Source organism: Bidens hawaiensis, unplaced genomic scaffold, assembly GCF_021521415.1.
Source record: "Bidens hawaiensis isolate Kalapana, Puna unplaced genomic scaffold, B.hawaiensis_p1.1 tig00035030_1, whole genome shotgun sequence".
In the NCBI taxonomy this organism is placed as follows: Eukaryota; Viridiplantae; Streptophyta; class Magnoliopsida; order Asterales; family Asteraceae; genus Bidens; species Bidens hawaiensis.
Window position 1 is genome coordinate 54,538 of NW_027496078.1, and position 22,181 is coordinate 76,718.

At 34.5% G+C, this 22,181-nt stretch overlaps 1 protein-coding gene across 1 annotated transcript; it reads left to right on the top strand.

Moving 5' to 3' along the window:
• The first annotated feature begins 17,618 nt into the window (after positions 1–17,618).
• On the top strand, positions 17,619–18,083 carry LOC143586860 (uncharacterized). Its single transcript, XM_077068316.1, has one exon. The coding sequence runs from the start codon at positions 17,619–17,621 to the stop codon at positions 18,081–18,083; it is 465 nt and encodes a 154-aa protein (XP_076924431.1).
• The last annotated feature ends 4,098 nt before the right edge of the window (positions 18,084–22,181 follow it).

Sequence of the window (22,181 nt, forward strand, 5' to 3'; positions counted from 1 at the left end):
TTTGATTGAAATGCAAAGGGTTGATACAAGTGACAATTTGGCTTACCTATTCACCAAACCACTTGATAGAACCAGATTCAACTTTCTTCTGAAATCCCTGGGAATGATCAACTCTGATGAAATCTGATTAAGGATGTGTGCCTGGTTGTGTGTCTCTCTGTGATAACTGATTATTTTGTTAGTGATTACACGTATTGAATGTTTAGTGAATATGCTTGATTATGTTACTTAAGTATGATATTTGAATATGCTACTGAATATGTTAACTGTTATGTGCTTTAACTGTGTATGTATGCAAACATTGACATGTTTGATCTGATTGATAGGTTTGCATGATTATCAGTTGATGTGCATTTGTGATGTCAGATAAGAGTTCTTGTTATGAATTACTTGTTGATGTAAACTTATCTGATATCATTGCTTAATTGCTTGAATGTGTGTTTTATCTGATCTTCTGGTGTTACTAAGATAAGTTAGAATTTGATTGTTAGTACTGTCTACTTGTCTTGATGATTTCATGTTTGATTAAGATTTGAATATGTTACAACTGTTTGTGTCAAAATGTGTTTTTATGTCAAAATTAAGTGATGAAAAGAAGATTTTCCAATGAATTTTACATAAATACTCTATTTTGATCAAAACATGAGCATGTTGTTAATGGTGCATAGATATGATAAGATTATTCAGTTCAAGCTTTAAAGAAGATTAAAAGAAGGATCTTTTTTTAAGAAAAGTCTCAAGTAGTTGTTCTTGCTGAAAACTATGTCATTTGCCCAGTTGGAAGGACATGCACTTGTGTATGTTTGGTCCTTAAATCTCTACAGATTCAAAGGATAGCCATTGACCTGAAAACTGAATGCTTTTGGGGCAATTATGACTTGTTTCTTATTCCTTCACTTAAAACTATGTCAATAACTCTGACTTTGAAAGGACATATATTCACATGTATGTTTGGTCCTGTTGACCACTGTTGGTCAAACAGGATAGCCATTAACCTGACAATAAAGAGATATTGGGGTGATTGAATATCAAACTGTTTTTATATGGGAAATGATAGTACATTGACTGCTTAGCCAATCATATGGATTTAATAGGCTAAAAGGACCATAGTATAGTCATTAACATGTATGGTTGCTTTCCCATGATGATGTAAAATCTAAGGCGATATAAACATAATGAATATGTTAATCTTTATGTGGAGATACATAGTTTTCTTTGCATGTCTCAAGATAAATCTCTCCGAATGATAGGCAGAAAAGTGATTACTCAGTCATACACGAGCCTGTTGTTATTTAGTCAACCAAAAATGAAACATCTTTAAATATGACAAGGAACATACTTTAAGAAAATTTGAGAAAATATCAAAAACAAGGGGAAGAATAAATAATTCAACCAAAAGTTGATAAGTGTTTTAAATAATTTATCAAACAAGAGGGTTACAACAAGAACTACAAAGATGTTGGCAAAATCTGTCTCATCTTGAATGAAAGGCATGTTGATAACTGTAAGTCCAACGTTCAACCTCTATATATGTTTGAATCTAAAAATACAAAAATACAATAAGTTCTGTCATACAAAAACTATTTTTGACCAAATACAGGAGGTTGGAGTCAAATTGGGGTGATCTGGGGAAAGCCAAATAAGCTTTGAGAAGAGATATGAGGCATCATAGCATAGTGTTGACCATTAATGCATTATGCTTTAAATGAACCTAAATCATATCACCAAAGAGATGAAATTCATGCTAAGTTTATACCTGCTATTAACCTATCTGTGTTGTCATAATAATGTTGAGAATGAAGTATTGAGAAAGCTACTTAGTCAATATGATCCCATTCTTGAGATCTTTTCAGAAAATGGAAGAAACTGTTTTGAAGAGAAATATAACTGAAATTTGATCTCTAAATGCACCATTTGCTCTTAAACTATGATCTGAAAAGAAAAATATATTTTGACAAAGTGGTTTAAGCCAAAAAGTGTTGCATTTTGCCTAAAATAGGTTGAATATGTAAGTTCGGGTAAGGTTTGATGCCTTATAACCTCCCCGGGCACAAACTGTTTGAATATGTATTTTCGGGTAAGGTTTAATGATTTACAACCTTTCCGGGTACAAAACAGTTGATTATGTGTGAATATGTTGTTTCGGGTAAGGTTTGATATTTTTCAACCTTTCCGAGTAAGCTTAGTCATTTTTGACTAACTTTATGATTTTCGGGCATGCTTTGAAGTGTTTACACTTTTTGGGTAGAGTACACTGTTGTACTCATTTCCCGAGCAAGCTTGAAGTCTTGAGATAATTATGTGTTGTTATAGCTAGATTTTAACAAGAACTTCTTGTTTCGGGCAAGCTATGCATGTTATATGCTGATTGTGATTCCACGCAAACTTTATGAACTTACTCAAGTACATCAAGTAAGCTTTGTGATTTGTGTAAATATGTTGTTAGGAAAGGTTTGTTAATCTTTCCGGGCATGCTTAGATATTACTATTTAAATTTGTCATTTTTCGGGTATGGTTTGGAATGCTGAAATCCCTCGAGTAAGGGCACACCTGATGATTGAATGTGTTTATCCTAGCAAGCTTAGTGCTAACATAGGATTTTCGGGCAAGCTCTATGAAATTTTAGACTATAGCACACTTAAATGTTTATGTGTTTTAATTTCATTCCGAGCATGCTCTGTGATATGTGTGTTTATGATTTCTTTGATATTACAAGTGTTTTTGGGCAAACTTTGTTTTCCGGGCACACTTAATATTTCGGGTACACTTTTGTTCCCTCAATATACTTGGTAATTTCAAAACTTAACTTTCCGAGTACACTGTCTGCTAGAAATCCTTTTCCGGACACACTTTGTACTATATGAAGGTTATTCATGTATACTTTGCATTAGAAAGGTGTTCGGGCACACTATTCTCTTGAATGGTTGCTCGGGCACACTATGTTTTCAAGTATGCTTGATTGAATATGCTATTTAGTATGATAAAATTGATTATGATTCGTATTAGGGTTTATGCTAGGTAAGTTTTAATTTGAAATTGAGAAATCTATATGGGGATCTTAATTGATTCCTAGTAAGGATGTTTATTTGATATTTATACTTGATTATTTGTCTTGTGATTAATTTCTCAAGAAATCTAGTATTTCGGGTAAGCTTTCTTCATTATGTCTTAACTTTAAATTAATTTTCTTGATCGAGCAAGGTTTATAAATAGAAGAATTCAGACAAACTTTGTATATTCAAAAATGAAAATTTTCCAAGCAAAGTTTGACCGGGTAAGCTTTGTAAGTGGATGTATACCGAGTAGACTTTGAAAAGAATAATTCCAAGTAAGGTTTTATTAACTTAAAAAATAAATATTGTTTTTAATATCAAGTGGATAATGTTACTGTATGACAGCTAATAATTCACAAAAAGACAAAGAGCATTTAAAAACAACTTTCAAAAGGTATATAAGAGGGAGTTTGGCAAAATTTTCAACATTATTTTTCCATCTCTCTCCTTCCACTGCAAACTGCTTACTCTCAAAGAAACCCAAACCGACTTATCACATTCTATTATTCCTAACCCTAACTTGAATTAGCCCTCTAATTCCGACTCGGTAAGCAACATTAATGTGTTTACCGACGACAATTAGACTATATTGAGCTTTGATTATGTATCTGATTACTAATACTCTGTTTATGTGTGTAGGTTATAAATTTTTCGAAGAACAGGTTTTTGATGATTTTCTCTCTTTTCTTTCTTCTTCATTTTTTATCTTGAAATTATCTAAAGTACTGAACTTTATGACTAATTTCACTTTGAATATGTTTGTTTATGTGATTCAGATATGGCAGACGATGAACCCAAGTATGTCTTAGAACCAAAACATAATATGTGTGCACTTCTACAAGTGACACCTGACAATGAGCCGATGGCTAGGATGATAACTTGGATGGCTCGGTCCAACGTCAGTTTTTGCGTTCACCGAAAGCCCTGTCATATACAGAAATCATTCTTTGGATTTCTGGAGATCTACTGAGCTGATTGAGGGAATAAATGGTAAAAGAATCGAGGAAACCGTGGCTAGACAAGAGATACATATTACGGAGAAAATGATAAGAAGATGTCTCTGGTTGAATGATGGTGATCACAACTCAATAAACTTCAGCACAACCCACCTAATGAAAATATTTGAAGAGACAATGGGTTATCAAGGAAATGTTCATGATGGACAGTTTCAGAAGGGCATGCTTCCTATGCTGTACAGATTTCTTATTCACCATGTCATACACGGATTTGCTCCAAGGAAGGGATCGTGGACCTTGATAAGTCACGACTTGGCAAATGCCACAGTTGGGATTGTATATGATCTGCCCTTCAATTTCTCTAAGAAGATATTTGAAGGATTAGTAGGAAATCTGAAGAAGCCTGAAAGAAAAAGATTTTTACAATATCCAAGATTCCTACAGATAATCTTCAATAGTGAGCTTCAAGATCTACCCACTGTTGGAACTACACACCAACTGCAAGACCCTGACACATATAGAAGAATCAAAAATCCAGGTGTCTCAAATAAGTACAACTCAAATGTCCCATTTGAGATATTGCCATGGTTGTTGAACCATGACTTAGTTGTGATGCCTGTGTCTGAATTAAGCTCAGAGGAGGAAGGAGGAGATGATGTTGAGAGTGATGATGATGGTTCTGATGATGAGAATGATGATATTGATGGAGATGGAGGATGAGCTGGAGTAGCTATGAATATTGATGCACCTGTTCAGGGGGAGAATCTTGAGCAACCTGAACAACCTATTCCAACACCATCACACATTGACCAACCCATTGTACCTTCACCACCACAAACTCCAACACATCAAACAACTCAATCCCCACCTCAAACCCTAACCATTAGCCAACCTGAAACCTCATCACATACATCACCACCACCACAAACACCACCTACATATAGCCCAACCCACACAGACTCACTCATTCCAAGCCCAGTTCATACACAATCACCACCACAATTCCTTTAACAAACTCACACCACAGAACAACCTGAACATGAAACATTCTTCACAACACCACCCACATCACCACTCACTAACACAGACCTGTACCAGAGAAATCTAGATTTGACGTTAGAAAATGCTGAATTGAAAAGAAGAAATGAGGAGGTGACCAATGAAAATGTGATGCTGTTAGAGAAGTTGGTTCAAGCTAACATGAGAATTTAAGCCCTGGTGCAGGAGGTTGAGAAGACCTCAGCTGCCCTAAAACAGGGGGAGAATGAATCTAGGCCAACTGTCTCAAATGTGAATGTTGAAGAGACTGTAGCAGTTGTTGAGACTGCAGACATTTTAAAGCTGATTATGAGTATGTATGATGATGGAGAGGAAAGCAGTGATGAAAGGAGGATTGATGATGATGAGTATGAAGGAGATATGTCTGAGGGTGCAGAACAAGACTATGATTACATTAATGAAAGAAGTGATGAAGAGACTGTTGAGAAAGTAAATGAAATTGAAAAGATAAATGTTGAAGAACAGGCTGAGACAGAGGAAAGGATTGAGGAGATAAATACAGAAGAGAATGTGGCTATCACTGATATGGCTACTGATATTCCTACTGACATTGCTACTGATGTCTTGACTGACATACTTACAGAAGTAGACACTGAAGTAATGAATGATGAAGATACTGCTACTGAGGAGATTGTGCTCACTGAACCAGAAAATGAACAAGCAGAATGCTCCAAGACATCAGTTACAGAAAGTGAAGAAGATTTAAAGAAAAGGCTGGAAAAGGGAAAAGCCAAAGTTACAGAAGAAGAGCCTGTTATGGCATATCCTGAAAAGGATGTATTGTTTAGAGAAGATGATGAAGCTGCTGCTGCTCTATGGGAAAAAGAAAACATTTTGAGAGAAACAAGGGACAGAGAAATACTGGCCCAAACTATGGACCCTGTAGAGTTGGCAGAGTAGGAAAACTTGATCAATCAAGCCAAATTTGCAAGGGAATTCATTGAAGAAGTGGCTGATCAAGAAGTGATAGAGGCCTTGATTGAGTTGAGAAGAGATGAGGAAGTTGATAACTCCCTAGCTATGGTGGTCAGCATGTTTCAAACTGAAAGTCAACAAGAAACAAAGTCAAATGAGACTGCTGAACCAGTAAATCTGAATACTGATATGATGGCTGAAGAAGAAATTGGTGAGTCCATGGCCTCAATGGCTGCACAGAAATGGGCTCAACAGATCAAAGATGATATTAGACAAAATCCTGATGAATGGGAGTATGTGGATGATCCCAAGTATGGAAAGAAGTATTCAAGGAAAAGGGATCGACCAGAAACATTCATGTCAGATGAAGGTACTAAGTATGTAAAGAAAGGGAGTTTGGGATGATAAGAACAACTACTTTGTAGAAACCCCTGATGATGAAGCAAGTCCCATAAGGGCAATTCCTTTGCAAACTTTAAGGCCAGATGAACATGTGCAAGGAGTGCCAAATGTATCAATCCCTGAGAATCCACTTTCTGATGAACCACAGATTGATGCAATGAATGATCTAACTGAAGGTGAGGATGAGTCTGAAGACTCTGATGATGATGATGATGATGACCCTGAGAATGATCAGGAAATGAATGTGAAAGCTACTAATGTTGTGTCCCCTCAAGTCACAATGACTGAGGAACAAAGGACAAACATTGAGTTGAGTATGAGGGAGGCTAAAAAGAAAAATCTTTTGGTTGTAAAACTGAGAACATATGGCATAAATTTTGAATCACTGGCTGATCTTGATGATGATCAGTTGAAGATGAGACTTGACAAAGAGAGAGATGCCCTGAAGGAAAAGATGGAAGAGAAAAATAAGGAAAGTCAGAAATTCAGGGAATATCTCAGAAGGCACAATCATTCAGAAAAAGATCTGTCTAACCTAAACTTTAACAAACTACAAGATCTGTATAACAGAGAGAGAGAGAGAAGGTGATTGAGAAGTGTGTAAAAGAAAATGAGAAACTTGAAAAGATGGAAAATTTGAAGAAAAAGTTTGTAGGAATGTGTGGATACCTGCTGGAAAGAGGTATGAAGCCTGAGATTGTTGAATATGTATCCAGAGAATCAATGTTGGACCAATACAACAAACTGAAAAGAAAAGAAAAATTGAAAAGGGTCCAAGCTGAGAGCTCTACTAAACAGGCTGAACCAACTGATGAACCTCAAGCAAAGAAGAGAATAATCCAAACGTTGAGGGAGAAACAAAAGAAACAGGTTGAAAAGGAAAAACCAGATGAAGTGCCTATTGTGGAAACACCCATCCCAGAGGAACCTATGCCTGAACCTGAGGATGAACCATTTGTTCCTTGGGAAAATGAAGAAATGATAAACATTCTAAGAAACATAATGATAAATCAAAGAGGAATGAGTGAAGCAGACTTCAATGTCTTGGAAAAAGAGGATCTGAAATACCTCTTTTATATACAAAAGGCTGAATGGGAAAATGCTTTAAGAGAAGGAGAGAACCCAAGATACTACGCTGATGGTAGGTTTGTACCTGCTGGATTGGCAACAACTCCTGGAATGGAAAAGATGTTAAAAGAACTTAAAGCAGCAGGACATGATGTTGTTGAATTAGCTAACCTTCCTACTGAAGTGGTAGAGGCTATCTATGTAAAAGTTTTCAACTTGGGACCTCAAAAGCCCAAGAAGTCTGTTCCCTTCAGATCTCCTAATCCAAGAAGATATCCAAGAAGTGGAAGAGGTGAAGGTGGAAGATGTGAATCTAGTAGTTCAACACAACAAAGAACAACAAGACCACAATCAAATGTGGATCTTTCAAGAGAACTATACTATGATTCTGTTTGTGAATGTTTGAGAGTAATCATGGAAAGTAGGAATTGAGAGAGATAGTTGTGAGGAGTGACTTCTATGAGTACACTCAAGAGCAACTGGAACGGATGGTTAATCTTAATTTGTATGATTACAGAGACAGATTCAGGACTGCTGGAAGGCAGATGAACGATTTGACAAAGTTTCTGCTAACAGAAGCTAAGAATGGATTCAAGTTCCTAAAAGAAAAGAGCACCTGGAGAAAAGTCCAATTTCACAAGTCAAAGAGGACTGGAAAGCTGAAAAGAATGGACATTGCTGAAAGAGATTATTCAATGAAGGTCAAAGACAAGAATCCATTGTCAAATCTGAATACTTGTATAAGTCTTGGAAGAAGGATGACACGCCCCAATTATACAGTGAAAGAAATGGTGTTATTACAGAAGTTGAATACAAAGAAAGTAATGACCATTATTTGCTGAGGAACTCTGATGGCAAAATACTGGGGATTATCAAGAAGGATGAAGACTTAAACTGCCTGCATAATGAAGATCTAATGGATATAAGGGACTTGGTGATACCAGAAAGTCACACTCACTACCGAGCCCTTAACATCTTTAAAATGAAAGCTGCATCAGTCATAAACAACAGAAAGCAAGTAGCCTACAATGCATGGAAAAGACAGAATTCCTAGATTAGGCTTTGTTTTGTAATGTCTTTGGAAAACTTTCTGATTATGTAATTTGCTTATGTTATTTGAATATGTAATGTTGATTTTTGATTTGATGTGTATTTTTGCTAAGTGTAAGTAACCATAGAAATGTTTTGGGTCAGCTGAGGTGTTCCAATCTAGGGGAGATTGTTGAGTCAAGAAATTGACCTAAGGGGGAGATTGTTGAGTCAAAGATTTGACCTAAATGAAGTACATGGAAGATTGGAATCTTCTCAACCTCCTCTGATTTCGCTAAGTAATGGATCCGAGCACACCTTAGACATCCGAGCAAGCTTTTACTTAGCCGGGTACGATATTTTGCCTACCGGGCAAGGTTTACTTTAAGTAGTCTTCTTTAGTGGATATCCGAGCAGGGTTTGCAAATTAGTGCATTGCCGAGTAAGGTACACTAGTTTATGTAAATCCGGGCATGGTTCACTTTATCAAGCAAGTCTGTTCTTCAGAGCCAAGTATATTACTCTTCCGAGTAAGGTTTGGTTAACCAAGTCCAAGAAGCCAAGAAATTGGAAGACCGGGCAAGGTATTCATTAATAAGTATGGTCCAAGTATGCTAGATGATCTAAAGGAATATCTCTAAGTAATATCGGGCAAGGTTCAGCTCAAGCAAGGAACAGTACTCCCGAGTAAACTTTGCTAATAAGTTATTTTATAGCAAAGAGCTGAAATGGATCATTGAAGAACAAGGTTGCTCGTAAGGAGTTGTCGGGCAAATTCGGGCAAAGTCAAGAAGACTGAAGTCTACTCGGTGAGTATTTTACTTGGTGAAATACTCTTCAAGCAAAGTCTACCCGGAAACTGATCCCGAGCACACTTCTATGTTACCAAGTCATGAAGGATGGCAGAGTACACAGCGTACTTGGAAAATGAAGATTTATGAGAAGCCTACCCGGAAGACTTGTTTTACACTTAGTTTATTTTGAATATGTAATTTGAATATGTATGATTGTATTTAGGGTTTCTAGAAGGAATGACAGTTGTCCTAGGTTGGCAGGCCTATAAATAGAATGTTTAGGGCACGCCGCCAAAAGAAAGAGGACACGGACTTTGAGCCTTTACACTTTTCGGATAAGAAAGAATATTTCTTGAAAGTGACTGCTGTCCTAGGATTCCTAAAAACCCTAAATCGATTATCCACTTTGTATGATGAAAATTATATAGATGGAAATCTTTTGAGTGAATCCTGTGTGTGCTTTCTACCTTTGATTATTATTTGCCACCGTATGTTTGTTATTGATTCCGCCTTTAACAAACGGATATCTTTCTAAATATAGCAACCCATCATTAACTCTCTTGTCAACACATTAATCTGTGTGAATTATGACATGATTAATTAAGATCCAGCTGAAATCGAGGGGCCCGACACTTCTTATGAGACTTGAGAACTTCAAGTAGCTTTCTTTCTCATCGCTCGAATGTTTGGAATAAATGATGACAGGTAAATGAGAATTGCCTTCAAGGAAAGCATAATCGAGGTGTTTGGGTAATTCTTTGAGCTATAAAGTACGCGGATCTTCGATATAAGGATTGGCTTTAGGTTCTAGATATCTTTCAACTATTTTGAATGTCTCTTGCGAGTTGCTTTCTTCTTTCTCTTCTTGACAAACAACTTGATCCTCTGAATTGACGACATGTGTCTTCTCCTCAATTATTTGTGTGTTGCATGCTTCTTTTCCAGTCGTTTTCCGTAGATGACAACTCACTATAGATTCATGATGTATATAAAATTATACATCTTTTCGGCACTAAAATATCTCCTAATAAGCATAATATCGGCAATTATATTAGAATAAAAACCACTAATATTTATAATTTCTATCTATAGTTAAATATAGGGGTCTTAATCGGGTCAACCCGATCGGGTTTCAGGTTATTCGGGTTTTAATATAGAAAAAAACTAACACGTAACCTGGCCCTATTAAGGTTCGGGTTTCGGGTTAGTCGGGTCGGTCGGGTTACTCTATAATTTTAAGCTTGATTTCATAGTTCTTTACATTAGATTATAGATCTTAGCCATGATTCAATATTTTATTCAAATGCCCTTGGTTTGTACTACGGTACTAGAGCTTAGGGGGTGTTCACGGCCCCGTACTAGAACAAAATCTAATGGCTTAACCGTCTCTCTAAAAGCTCTTGATATCCCTTATGATCTATAAAATAAAAGTAGAGGCTTTTGTATGTATGTTTCGGGCATGTTTTTGTGTGTGTGTGCATATATATATATATATATATATATTATGAATACAGTTTCTGGAATAATTATAGTTAATTGATTATAATTGTTTAGTACAACATCATTTCAAAAAATAATAATTAACTGAAAGGCAGAAAAGGCATGCAAGTTTATAAACCGATTTGTGTATCATATATAATTGGTTAATGAGAATTTAGATTGGCATTTGAAAATAAGTCAATAGCTAAAGCAATCCTACTCTAAATTTATTGAAGATTAAAAGAACGAGAATTTGCTATGTTAGGAAGAAAGACTGAAGTAAACTAATTAAGCCCAATATAATTATTATATAGTATAAATGTAAAGTGTAACTATTAATCGGGTTATTCGGGTTAACCCGAAACCCGAATTTCTTTTTACAACGGGCCCGAAATCCGACCCTAATAACTATTCAGGTTAACACAAATAACCCGATTAATATTTTTTTGACCCGACTAACCCGACCCTAATTAGCTTATTCGAGTTCGGGTCGGGTTAATCAGGTTCGGGTATTTTGGACACCCCTAGCAAAATATAGCCCTAAAGAATAAAATGAGTTAATATACGAAGATAACGGTGAAAACAAACTCAACACGTCCCATGGTGAATCAAGGCATGGCCATGCTTAGAGCATACAAATTAAAGATAAAAATCGGGAAGCTAAAACATGGCCATGTTAACCTTAACACATTCATGTTATCATGAACAGGAGGAAAAGACAAAATAGAAGGTTCTGAAGCTTAACATGGTCGTGCTTTGCCAAAACACACCCAATGTTTAAATACAAGTGAAAAAGACAAATTTGGACTGTTCCGGACTCACCACGACCGTGTTTTCCCTTGCTGTACGAATCTGACATGAGAGATTAATGCAAAAGGACAAAAATGTCACCATGGTCATGCTTTGCTTAGCACGGCCGTGTTTTGCTTAGCACGGTCGTGTTTCGGCTCCTAGATCAATCTATAAAATGAAAGATCATCTTCCATACAACTTGGAACATCGTCTACTCCACTTCAACCACCTCTTTTCATCACCATTAATAAGGGAACTATCCCATCCATCCAACTCTTGAAGACTAAGGTAATTAAGCTCTTGAAAGAAGTCATTAGTATCAAGGATTAGTCATCCAAATTGTTTATATTGTTTTAGTTTGATCATGTTTATATCTATTACTTTGATGTATATTGGCTAAACTTTCATAGTATCATCTTGGTTTATACTAAATCTTAATTAAAGTTTAATAATATTGGTTGAACATGTGATGGTTTTTAATAAGTAAAGGTTATGTTGTAATTATCACTTGATGAGAAATGTTAAAATACTCTTAAAAGATAAGTTGAGAAATTGCTAGTCTTGTGAGGCATTGGTGAACCTTAAAATAGACACCAGGTTTCGAGCTTGACAATAAGCCAAGGAACTGCCACTCTTGTAAAGGCTTGGTTGATAAATTATGAATCGTTGAAGAGACGCCAAGATTCCGAGCTTGATGATAAATCGAGAAATTGTCAATCTGTTAAGGGCTTGGTTGTGGAAAAAACATAAATTCTAATATGAACATGGACCAAATGAATAATTAGTAGTAGTTGATCATTTTAAAATTGGAACCATCAACAATGTTTGTAAGAATTGATTGTTGATATTCATCCATAAAAATTGGTTAATTGTTTGTTAAATGTGTGTGAAACATAACCTATTTTAAACAACTCATGAGTGGTTATTACATGAGTTCTATAATTGTTCATAGTTGTGCGCATTAATACTTGGTAATGCGAGGTTAATCCTTTACAATTCAACTAATCTTAATTGGTGTTTTATGTATAATACAAAGGTTATTTTTACTAAAATATCAAGGCAATTCTCTTAGTAATTTAGGAATTGTCTTATCTTCAAAGTGAGTTATCTTATGAATATTTCTTATAAACACTTGCTTACATAAAGTGATCTTTTAGTGGAGGTTATGAAGTTATGCATATCTCTTTGTCTAATTATCATGGAATAACATGACAAGTATTAGTGTGTTATTCTCACATTCAATCACCATAGCAAGCTCACATCACATGTTTACTAACTAATTGTTAAACCAAGTTAAGAGGATTTTGAACAAAGATGATACACCTTTATCTTTGATCTTCTATCTAAAAAAACATAAAAACCCAAAAATATTGTCTTTTATTTTATGTCTTTAATTTTCTTTTAAAACTTGTCAAATTAAAACCAATATGATATTCACTTCCGGTTAAAATAAATACATTGATTTAGATGTAAAAATCAAACAAGTGTATCCGTGGATCGATAGATGGTTCTTACATATACTTTACTATATAAATGATAGGTACACTTTCCTAATTGTGTGTGATTTTGTAAAGATAATAACCATTTTTATATATTTAATACTAGACATTGTGTGAACTAAAACCTTTGAAAACCTTAGCAAACTTTTATACTACTCCCGCAAGCCGCATCAAGTTTTTGGCGCCGTTGTCGAGAACACCCGATGAATTTTTACAAATAATCCAAGTATTTATTAAACCTTGCTTATAGTGTATATATTTAAAAACTTGTGAAAAAAAACAAATATAATTTTCTATCTTTTTAAGAGATAACTAAGGCTAGGTGACTTATGGGAAAACAAAGCATTTGAGCGATATCTTCTAATCAGTGATAAGTTCAAGTCAGCGATGGTCGATAACCTTAAATTTGAGTTTCTTTGATCTGTAACCTGACTTGATTTGGAAATCAATTCAAGATTTCAACTTTATGAATCCAAAAATGGTTCGAATATCATCATTTTAAATTAATTTCCATGCAATTCTATCCATGAAAAATAAGAGTGTTTTTATTTGTTTTTTTTTTTTTTTGCAAGATCTTACCTCAAACTGAGATCCAAGCTTCAACCTTTTTCAGATTTGATGCGAAATGGACTGTTTTGAGTGGTTAATCACGAGCTAAATGTCCTTCTTTGATCCTTGCTTGAACCTGAAACTCAATTTACGTCAAAAAAAAAATGATTTCTCTCTAGCTCTTACAGTTATTCTCAATTGAGGATGAAAATATGAACGTGTACAGAGATGAGTGTGAATTACCCCTTTATTAAAGTTTCATGTTTTAAGGTGAGTGTGAATTACCCCTTCCTTGCATGCCCGGTTCCGAGAAAGCAAAAAAAATTTGGGTCGAAGGCAAAAATTTTTTGGGGCCTTAATTAAAAAATAAATATATTTTGGTTTAAACAATTAAATTTTTATATAGGTTTACTTGGTTATAATGTGGGTTGTATAAAAATTTTTTATGTAAATATATGATTAACATGTCACAAATGAGACTTGAACCAATAATTTTTTGGTTGAGAATAATATCCCTTTGCCACTAGACCAAGCTAGTGGTCTTGTAATTAAATTTAAACATTAAATATACATATTGTTTTTAATAAAAATAAATATAATTTAAAAAAAAATCCGGGCCTAACGGAGTATCGGGCCTATGGCCGTCAACCACCCCGCCACCCCTATGGGCCGACCCTGCTTCCTTGCTCTTTCGCAGCTAAAACAAAACTCATGACAATTCCTTTAGTGAATAATACTCTTTTTTTTACGAACAACAAACATAGAATGCCTAGGTATTCCGTACGGGGTGACCCAATGGCAAAAGGCCACCGCCAGCTGGTCCAACCCAGCTGTACGGAGCCTATAGCGCCTCCAAGTTATATCCAGTTCTGGGAAAAATCCATCCGCCTGAAGAACCACTGGTGGTAAAACCCGGCCGCACTCAGGATCGAAATGGAGATCACAAAGATCTTAGTCTTCCTTCATGTCCCTCAAAGTACTGTTGTAAGTAGAGTTTGAACTTGGGTCTTCATTGAGAAACCCATGCTTTCTACGACCACCACACCACATTGAATAAAACTCTTTAATGAGCTAGTTGTGGGCGTTATAACTTTATGTCACTAAATTTAAAAATTGGAGCACATACACAATGAAAATCAACTGGCTTTTTATCACTCATTTATATACGTGTGGCAAGGAACAAAACCATAATAACATGTTAAAAACACGATCATTGTTATTGAAGATGGCAATAATGAATGACCCATTAATTTAAAATTAATAGGCTATGTGGCCAGAAGTAAATTACTTGTAGGTTTATTTGGCAATAATGATCCAAAGTATTCAACGACTCTATTTTGGGTATTACAAAATTTGTCCACATGTTACCATTATAAAATTTATTCCCATAAATAAGGTATAAGTAGTTTGAAGTCATTCGTTATCATTGTTTTGTCTTCATAATCTACTCTTAGTAATGGGCATCGCTACCACCAATGACTTTGACACCACAAAGCCAGCACTACAACCAAATGCCCACCATCGACGCTGCATCCACCATCCACGACCAGAACCACCATCATCGTTGCCCTCATCTCTGCCAACACTGCCTCGTAGTTGTCCCGACCAATGGCAGATGCATGTATATGTTATGGGGTGGTAAGGTCTCCACTCAATATTTTATGATATGCATATATATTAATATTTTTAGTATACTTTTGGTTAAAATAAAATTTCCCCTTTTACGTTTTTTTGGTTTACCCCCACATCCTTCCAACTTCTAACCTAAATAGCCCAGCCCAAATATATATACCAAGCTCAATTTTCATTGTTAATAAATGATTGAAAGGAAAACACCAAAATCCCTAAAATATTAATGATCATATAAAAAAAAGAAGACGGCAGGCTTTAAACGAGTAACTAGCGACCATTGAAGTTCCAATCAAATAAGGTTCTTGTGATTTTTTGTTTCTTTGTTTATCAATTCTTTATTTCTTTGCTTTGGGTAATGTTTTGTATACAATAGCAATTGTTTATGGTTAACATTTGGTCATTTAGAATTAAAAAGTTATAATTCATATTATTGGTTTTATTTTATTTGTTTGTCACTTACTTAAATATTGTGAGAGTTTTTTTACAGTTTACAACAATAGTTGTATGATTTTTGAAGTTTTGATCTTTTAATGCTATCTTATAGGTGCTATGGAAAGTTTTTATAAACCAATATCTGGACCTAGTTTAGTTGATCTAGATAATCTTCCTTGGGATCCCGCTGATAGGAAAAGAATTTTGGATTACCACCCAAATCAAAGAGATGAGATACGGAGAAGGTATTGGATTAATGGACTTTGCCAACCACGTGGACATAAGTTCCCAAAAAAGAAAGCTGGGAAGTAAAGAGCAACATTTCAGTCTCACTTGGTTTGATAAGTATGGTAATTGGTTAGAGTATAGTATAAAAGCAGACAAAGTATTTTGTTTGTGTTGTTACTTATTTGCAGATCATGTTGGAAACAAAGGTGGGCGTAATGTATTTTCAAAAGAAGGATTTAATTCTTGGAATAAACCAGAAAGATTAATTTCACATGTGGGTGATGTTGGTAGTGCTCACAATAAAGCACTTAAAAGACGTGAAGATCTACTAAATCAAAAGCAGTCTATCCCCACTGTTTTCCATAAGCAAGATGATATTGTGAAGAGAGCAAATCGGCTTCGGCTGAATGCTACTATTGATGATTGCAAATTATGTTTGAAAAACACGTTATCCTTTCGTGGTCATGATGAAAGTAAAACGTCGCTTTGCAAAGGAAACTTTTTGGAAATATGGGACTTAATTTATAAGCATAATGAGGAACTTCGTAAATTACCAAAAGCTGCAGGTAATAATCAATATTTATCTCCAAGTATTCAGAATGATGTTGCTAATTGTTTTGAGGAAGAAGTTCTAAATTCTATTTTCAAAGAAATTGGTTATGATATATTTGCTTTGCTAGTTGATGAGTCTAGTGACTTGTCAAAAAAGGAACACATGGCAATTGTTTTGCGATATGTTGATGTACGTGGACTTGTTAAAGAGAGATTTGTTTGTCTTGTTCATGTAATGGAGACATCTTCTTCGGCCCTCAAGTCTGCTATCGACATTTTTTTTGCTAAATATGGATTAAGTTTTAAATGTTAAGAGGTCAAGGATATGATGGAGCAAACAATATGCATGGTCAGTTCAATGGTTTAAAAGCAAAGATCTTAGAAGAAAATGACTCGTCATATTATGTACATTGTTTTGCTCACCGGCTTCAGTTAGTAGTTGTGACGGTTGCAAAAAAACATTTAGGTGTTGTGAACTTCTTCGATAATATAAACATTTTGATGAATGTGGTTGCGGTTCTTGTAAACGAAGAGATATTCTCCGTTAAAATGAAAAAGAGAGAGTTGAAAAAGAAATTGGTAGCGACATACTTGAAACAGGGAGTGGATTAAACCAAGAGCTTTCTTTTATACGACCCGGTGATACAAGGTGGAATTCTCATTACAAAACACTTTTACGTTTGGTTGATATGTTTCCCTCTATCATGAGAGTCGTTGAACATGTTACAGAGAAGTGCACTAACCCTTCTACCCAAAATCAAGCAATCAACATGTTAGGTTTTTTGAGCTCGTTTGAATTTGTTTTTTATTTGCACTTGATGTTACACATTCTAGGGCTCTCAGATATATTATCACGATCTCTTCAAAGAAAAGAGCAAGATATTATGGAAGCTGTTTTATTGGCTAAATCAACTAAAAGATCAAGCTGCAAGACTTTAGAGAAAGTGGTTTTAATCCACTATTAAAAAAAATTCATTTATTTTGTGGAAAAAATAATATTCAAATATTGAACATGGAAGAAGAGTACATTAATGAAAGAGCTCACAGATCTAAAAGGCAAAGATATGATTTCACCAATCAACATTACTATAACTTTGAGTGTTTTAACACCGTTGTTGATATGCTAATTCAAGAGTTTGGTGATCGTTTAATGAGATAAACACGGAATTACTTCAAAACATGATAGCTTTCATCCCGTATGACTCATTTTCTAAGTTTGATGAGTCGAAGTTAATGAGACTATGTGAATTTTATCCATATGTTTTTAATAGTCGGGAGAAAATCGCTCTTTCACATCAACTTGGCTTGTACATTGATAGTGTGCGAAAAGATGAAAGATATGCTAGCTTGAATGGTATTGCCGATCTTGCTAGAGTTATGGTGGAAACAAGAAAACATATTTCATTTCCTTTGGTGTATCGATTATTAAAGCTTACATTAGTTTTACCTGTTGCAACCGCAACGGTTGAAAGATGTTTTTCGGTGGTGAAGAACGTAAAGACAAAGTTGCATAATCGAATTGGTCCGGATTTTTTGAATGCTTGTGTGGTTTGTAGCATCGAAAAAGAAGCGTTTGAAAGTGTTACGAATGAAGCTGTAGTTAACCGTTTCCAAAAGATAAAATCTCGTAGAGGACAATTGTAATATGTGTTTTGTTTTGTTTTGTTATATTTAATGAAGTCCATTTTTACATTTTCGTGTTATGTATTTTTATTGGTTATATTTTACCCCCACTAAGTTAAATGTCTGAATCCGCCACTGGTCCCGACCACCTCCATTGTTGTCCCTACTTTATATCAACCATCACTAATGCGTATATCCGCCATATAAATATATCATGTGAATCTATTTTGGTATGTTTTTTTAAAAATCACTTATTTTAACCTGACTCCATTTCGACCAAAACCAATTTTGACCCGAACATAAATACTATTTTTTATAGACAGCACGTTTTGACCTAAACTATTTGTCTCAGAACACATTTTGACTCGGACTGTTCTGACCAAACCCTTTTGATCAACCCGCCTAGTTTATCATAATTAAAATAATGTGGTGTTTGTATATTAATTTGTATGAACAATGAGTTCATGTGAAGTTCCGATGGGCAAAAGGAAGTTGAAAAATAGAAGGTGAAAGATTGAGTTGCATGGATATATGCGTAGACAAAAGACACATCACACATGGGTGTGTGTAAGTGTAAGCATGTGAATGACAGTGCCTTGCGTGCGGAATCTTACATTTGCAAGTAAACCAACATATCAATTGTCAGTAAACTACCATGCCTCACACCCCTATCTACATTCAATCATGCAACCTATGTCTTTCTTTCGTAAATCAATTATACACACATGTGTGTGTATTAATACACATAGTACCTTTTTTTAAAAGGACGAAATATGTTTTTTATTAAAAAGATACTTCCAGCCAGAAGCAAAGAGCCAAAAAGCTAGGCTAAATCTTTTAACTTGCTAAAGAAAAAGAAAAAGAGAAAGAGGTCAGCATTTACCATCTTTTAGCTCTATGTTTCCAAAACGTTGCAATTTGTTGTTGAAAAGTTTATCACGCTCTCTAGATGCCAACACGATGTTAAGAAAACTATATGTAGAGTGTTGAGGAGTTGTTCAGAATTGTTTGTTTGGGAAATTCTGATATCTCCATCACCAAGCTATAATTAAGGGAGCTCGGGGTAGTTTGTACCTAGCACTTGTGTTAATCAAACCCGTCTTTAATTGCAAAGTCACAGGAAGCTAAAAATGATCAAACCCGACTAATCTTGACAATTCCAGTTTCTACCACAACAACAGAGAGTGGGTTTTCAGCAATTAAAATATTCAATAATCGTTTTCGCAATAAGATGCCAGATGAGTATCTCGCGAACAGATTGGTGGTTTACATAGAAAAAAGAAATTGTTGAAACATTTTATTCGGAATCCATAATTGAGGAATTCAAAAATCTTAAAGGTCGTCAAGCTGCTTTGTAATTCTTGTTTTAAGGTACTCACCCTTCCTCTCGGTTCTCGCATTATTATGAATATTTTAGGTCTTTGTTGATTAAAAAATTCTCTAGTTTTTTTAATTTGTTTTTATTGTAAGAAAAATCGTTTGAATGAATGAAAAAAAATAGATATATAGATGTCATATTGTTTGATCCGACCCGAACCGAAACACTGACCCGAACCGAACCACCGACACAAACTGAATCGTCAGCCCGAAAACTTTTGGGTCCGTAACTTCGGTCACCTTCGTGACGACGCCCAAACTTCACCACTTGACACTATTGGTGTAAATTTCACTATTTTCGTCAAAAGATGACATTTTGAGCGTTTAACATCAATGCTTATAAATAATTAATATAAAAGCTAATTTAGTGTTTATTTGCGTAATTACTTGGCAAATTAACCTTAGCATGGACCTTTCTTGCGGGTGATATGGAGTTGATACAAAATTTTAGATGGTGTATAACATTTGATTTTTTATATGGATTTGTTAAACAAATCAGAAGCTCAATATTGATCTCATTTTTAGATTACCGGCCGATTTAATGATATTATATTTGTTTAGATTAAAATACCTGAATATTGAATAAATATAAATAGTATATTTATTTAGAAAAGATCGAACTGAATATTGAATACAACTATACAAGTAATATTAATGAGACACGATTAACGAGAGATCCATGGCGAAGCATCACGAAAGGGACGGGAGCAAAGCAAAGAAGCCCCAATTTTCATGGTCTTGCTTAGGAGACAAGAGGCGTAAATTTAGGCCATCGACAACCCAACATTCAATAATTTATTTATTATTATTCTAAACCACACAAACAACATTATTCTCGTATTAATTTATCACATCTAAATTCTAAAAGAATATACACAATACAGTTTGCACGGATTTGTGTTTTTGTAAACTGCATAACTTGGTATAATGGTATATTGCATGTATCTATCTACCTATACTAATAAAAGAAAATAATTTGGACACATGGCAATCTGTGGTTAATTTTTATTATCAAGTTTCCTCCAAAATCATTCTCTTCTATTGATGGAAAATAAAAAAAAAATTGGTTTTAAATATAGTATTGATTATAAATTCAACATACTATTAATTGGTCAATATCCATTAGTTGAATTACTAATGCCATAAATTATATTTTCTAAACATACTTAATCTAAAAAATATATTAATGTAATAATTACTTGTCATAAATATATATTTTTTATACATCTTTATATTGAAGAAAACTATAATAATTTTTTTAACTTTTTTTTACAAATATTCAGTCTTAAAAATCATAGACAAATTTTTTATTTTTTATATGACTATTGTGATAGTTGAACAACAGCGAGTTTATAAGAATAACATGAAAGCTGTTCAAAAATGAAAATTTGGTATCTTTTTTGTCTATGACTATGTATGGAATGTATAACATTTTTGTGAAAGACTTTAGTTACATATTTCACATCGAAATGGCTCATTGTTTTAAATGATGATTCCAATGGCATTGCTTCATCATTGTATATCGATGGTAGATCAACTCATTCTCGATTTAAAGTTCAAATATATTTGATAATATAAAACGACTATATCTGTAATACATTTTATTTACATAATATAAAGAGGCTTAATTATCTTTTTTTTATTTGTATTAAATTATTCTTTGTAATTTATACATTAATTTATCCCGTGTAATACACGGGTTTCTAAAGCTAGTATATAATATTTGTTACCATGAAAGATGGTTGCAATGTTAAACACATCTATTCTAGGACATAAAAATGAAAAAACTTGTCAAGTTCTTACATGTTCACACTTAGGTATTTGTTACTACGTACGTTGATTTCATTTTTCTCTCTCACAATATTCTTGCAAAAAGGCTAAAAGAAAACTTGTAACTGTAAGATGTTCATACTTATAAAACCATAGAAAATAACAACTAATATCATTTAGGCTGAGGGGTGTGGGGCTTCAACGGGGACGCTAGAGCCCCTCCGCTCGCGCCCCCAGGCGCTAACACCACATCACCGGGGCGCTAACGGGGACGCTAACGGGGCGCTAACGCGAAAAACAATGCAGGCGTGAGCTGGTTAGCGGGAGAAGAGAGAGAGGAGCACACCTTTTGAGGTATTTTGGACCGTTGGGAGCCGAAAAAAACAAAAAAAATATATTTTCTATATAGGTTTACGGAAAAGAGCCGTTGAGCTCATATTAAATTAAAAAAATTATTTTCTTAAACTATAAATATATACCTTTATAAAATATACTTCATTTCACAATTATACACCTTTCCTCCTAAAATCCTCTCAAAACTAACACAAAAAAATGTCGTTGTTTGAATATATTTATAAAAAAATAAAAAAAAAAAATTTTCGCTGGAGCCCCTCCACACCAGGGGCCAGAGCTCCAACAACCCCCTTATCCAGTTTCTCTCTCTGCCACATGTCATAATATTATTGGTTGGAGCTCCCACTAAAGCCCCCATTAAAGCCCCCCACACCCCTCAGCCTTAGTTATAAGTCTATGTATATAATTAAATTGAGGTTTTCTAAAGAATATAAGAAATGCAAATGTTCTTAGGGTATCTATGCATCTAATTGATTTACCTTGCCCCTCATCATTAATTAATCATTAATCATTAATGAGTCCTCCATTTGTCCCAGTCAAAATGTCTTAGTTTGAAAAACGCAAAGTTTAAGATATATTAAATTATTATTTTACTTACCAAATGACAATAATTTCCTT

Bases quoted from the DNA above. Each gene is read 5' to 3' on its own strand.
- LOC143586860 (XM_077068316.1), top strand. From the start codon at position 17,619: ATGATAGCTTTCATCCCGTATGACTCATTTTCTAAGTTTGATGAGTCG.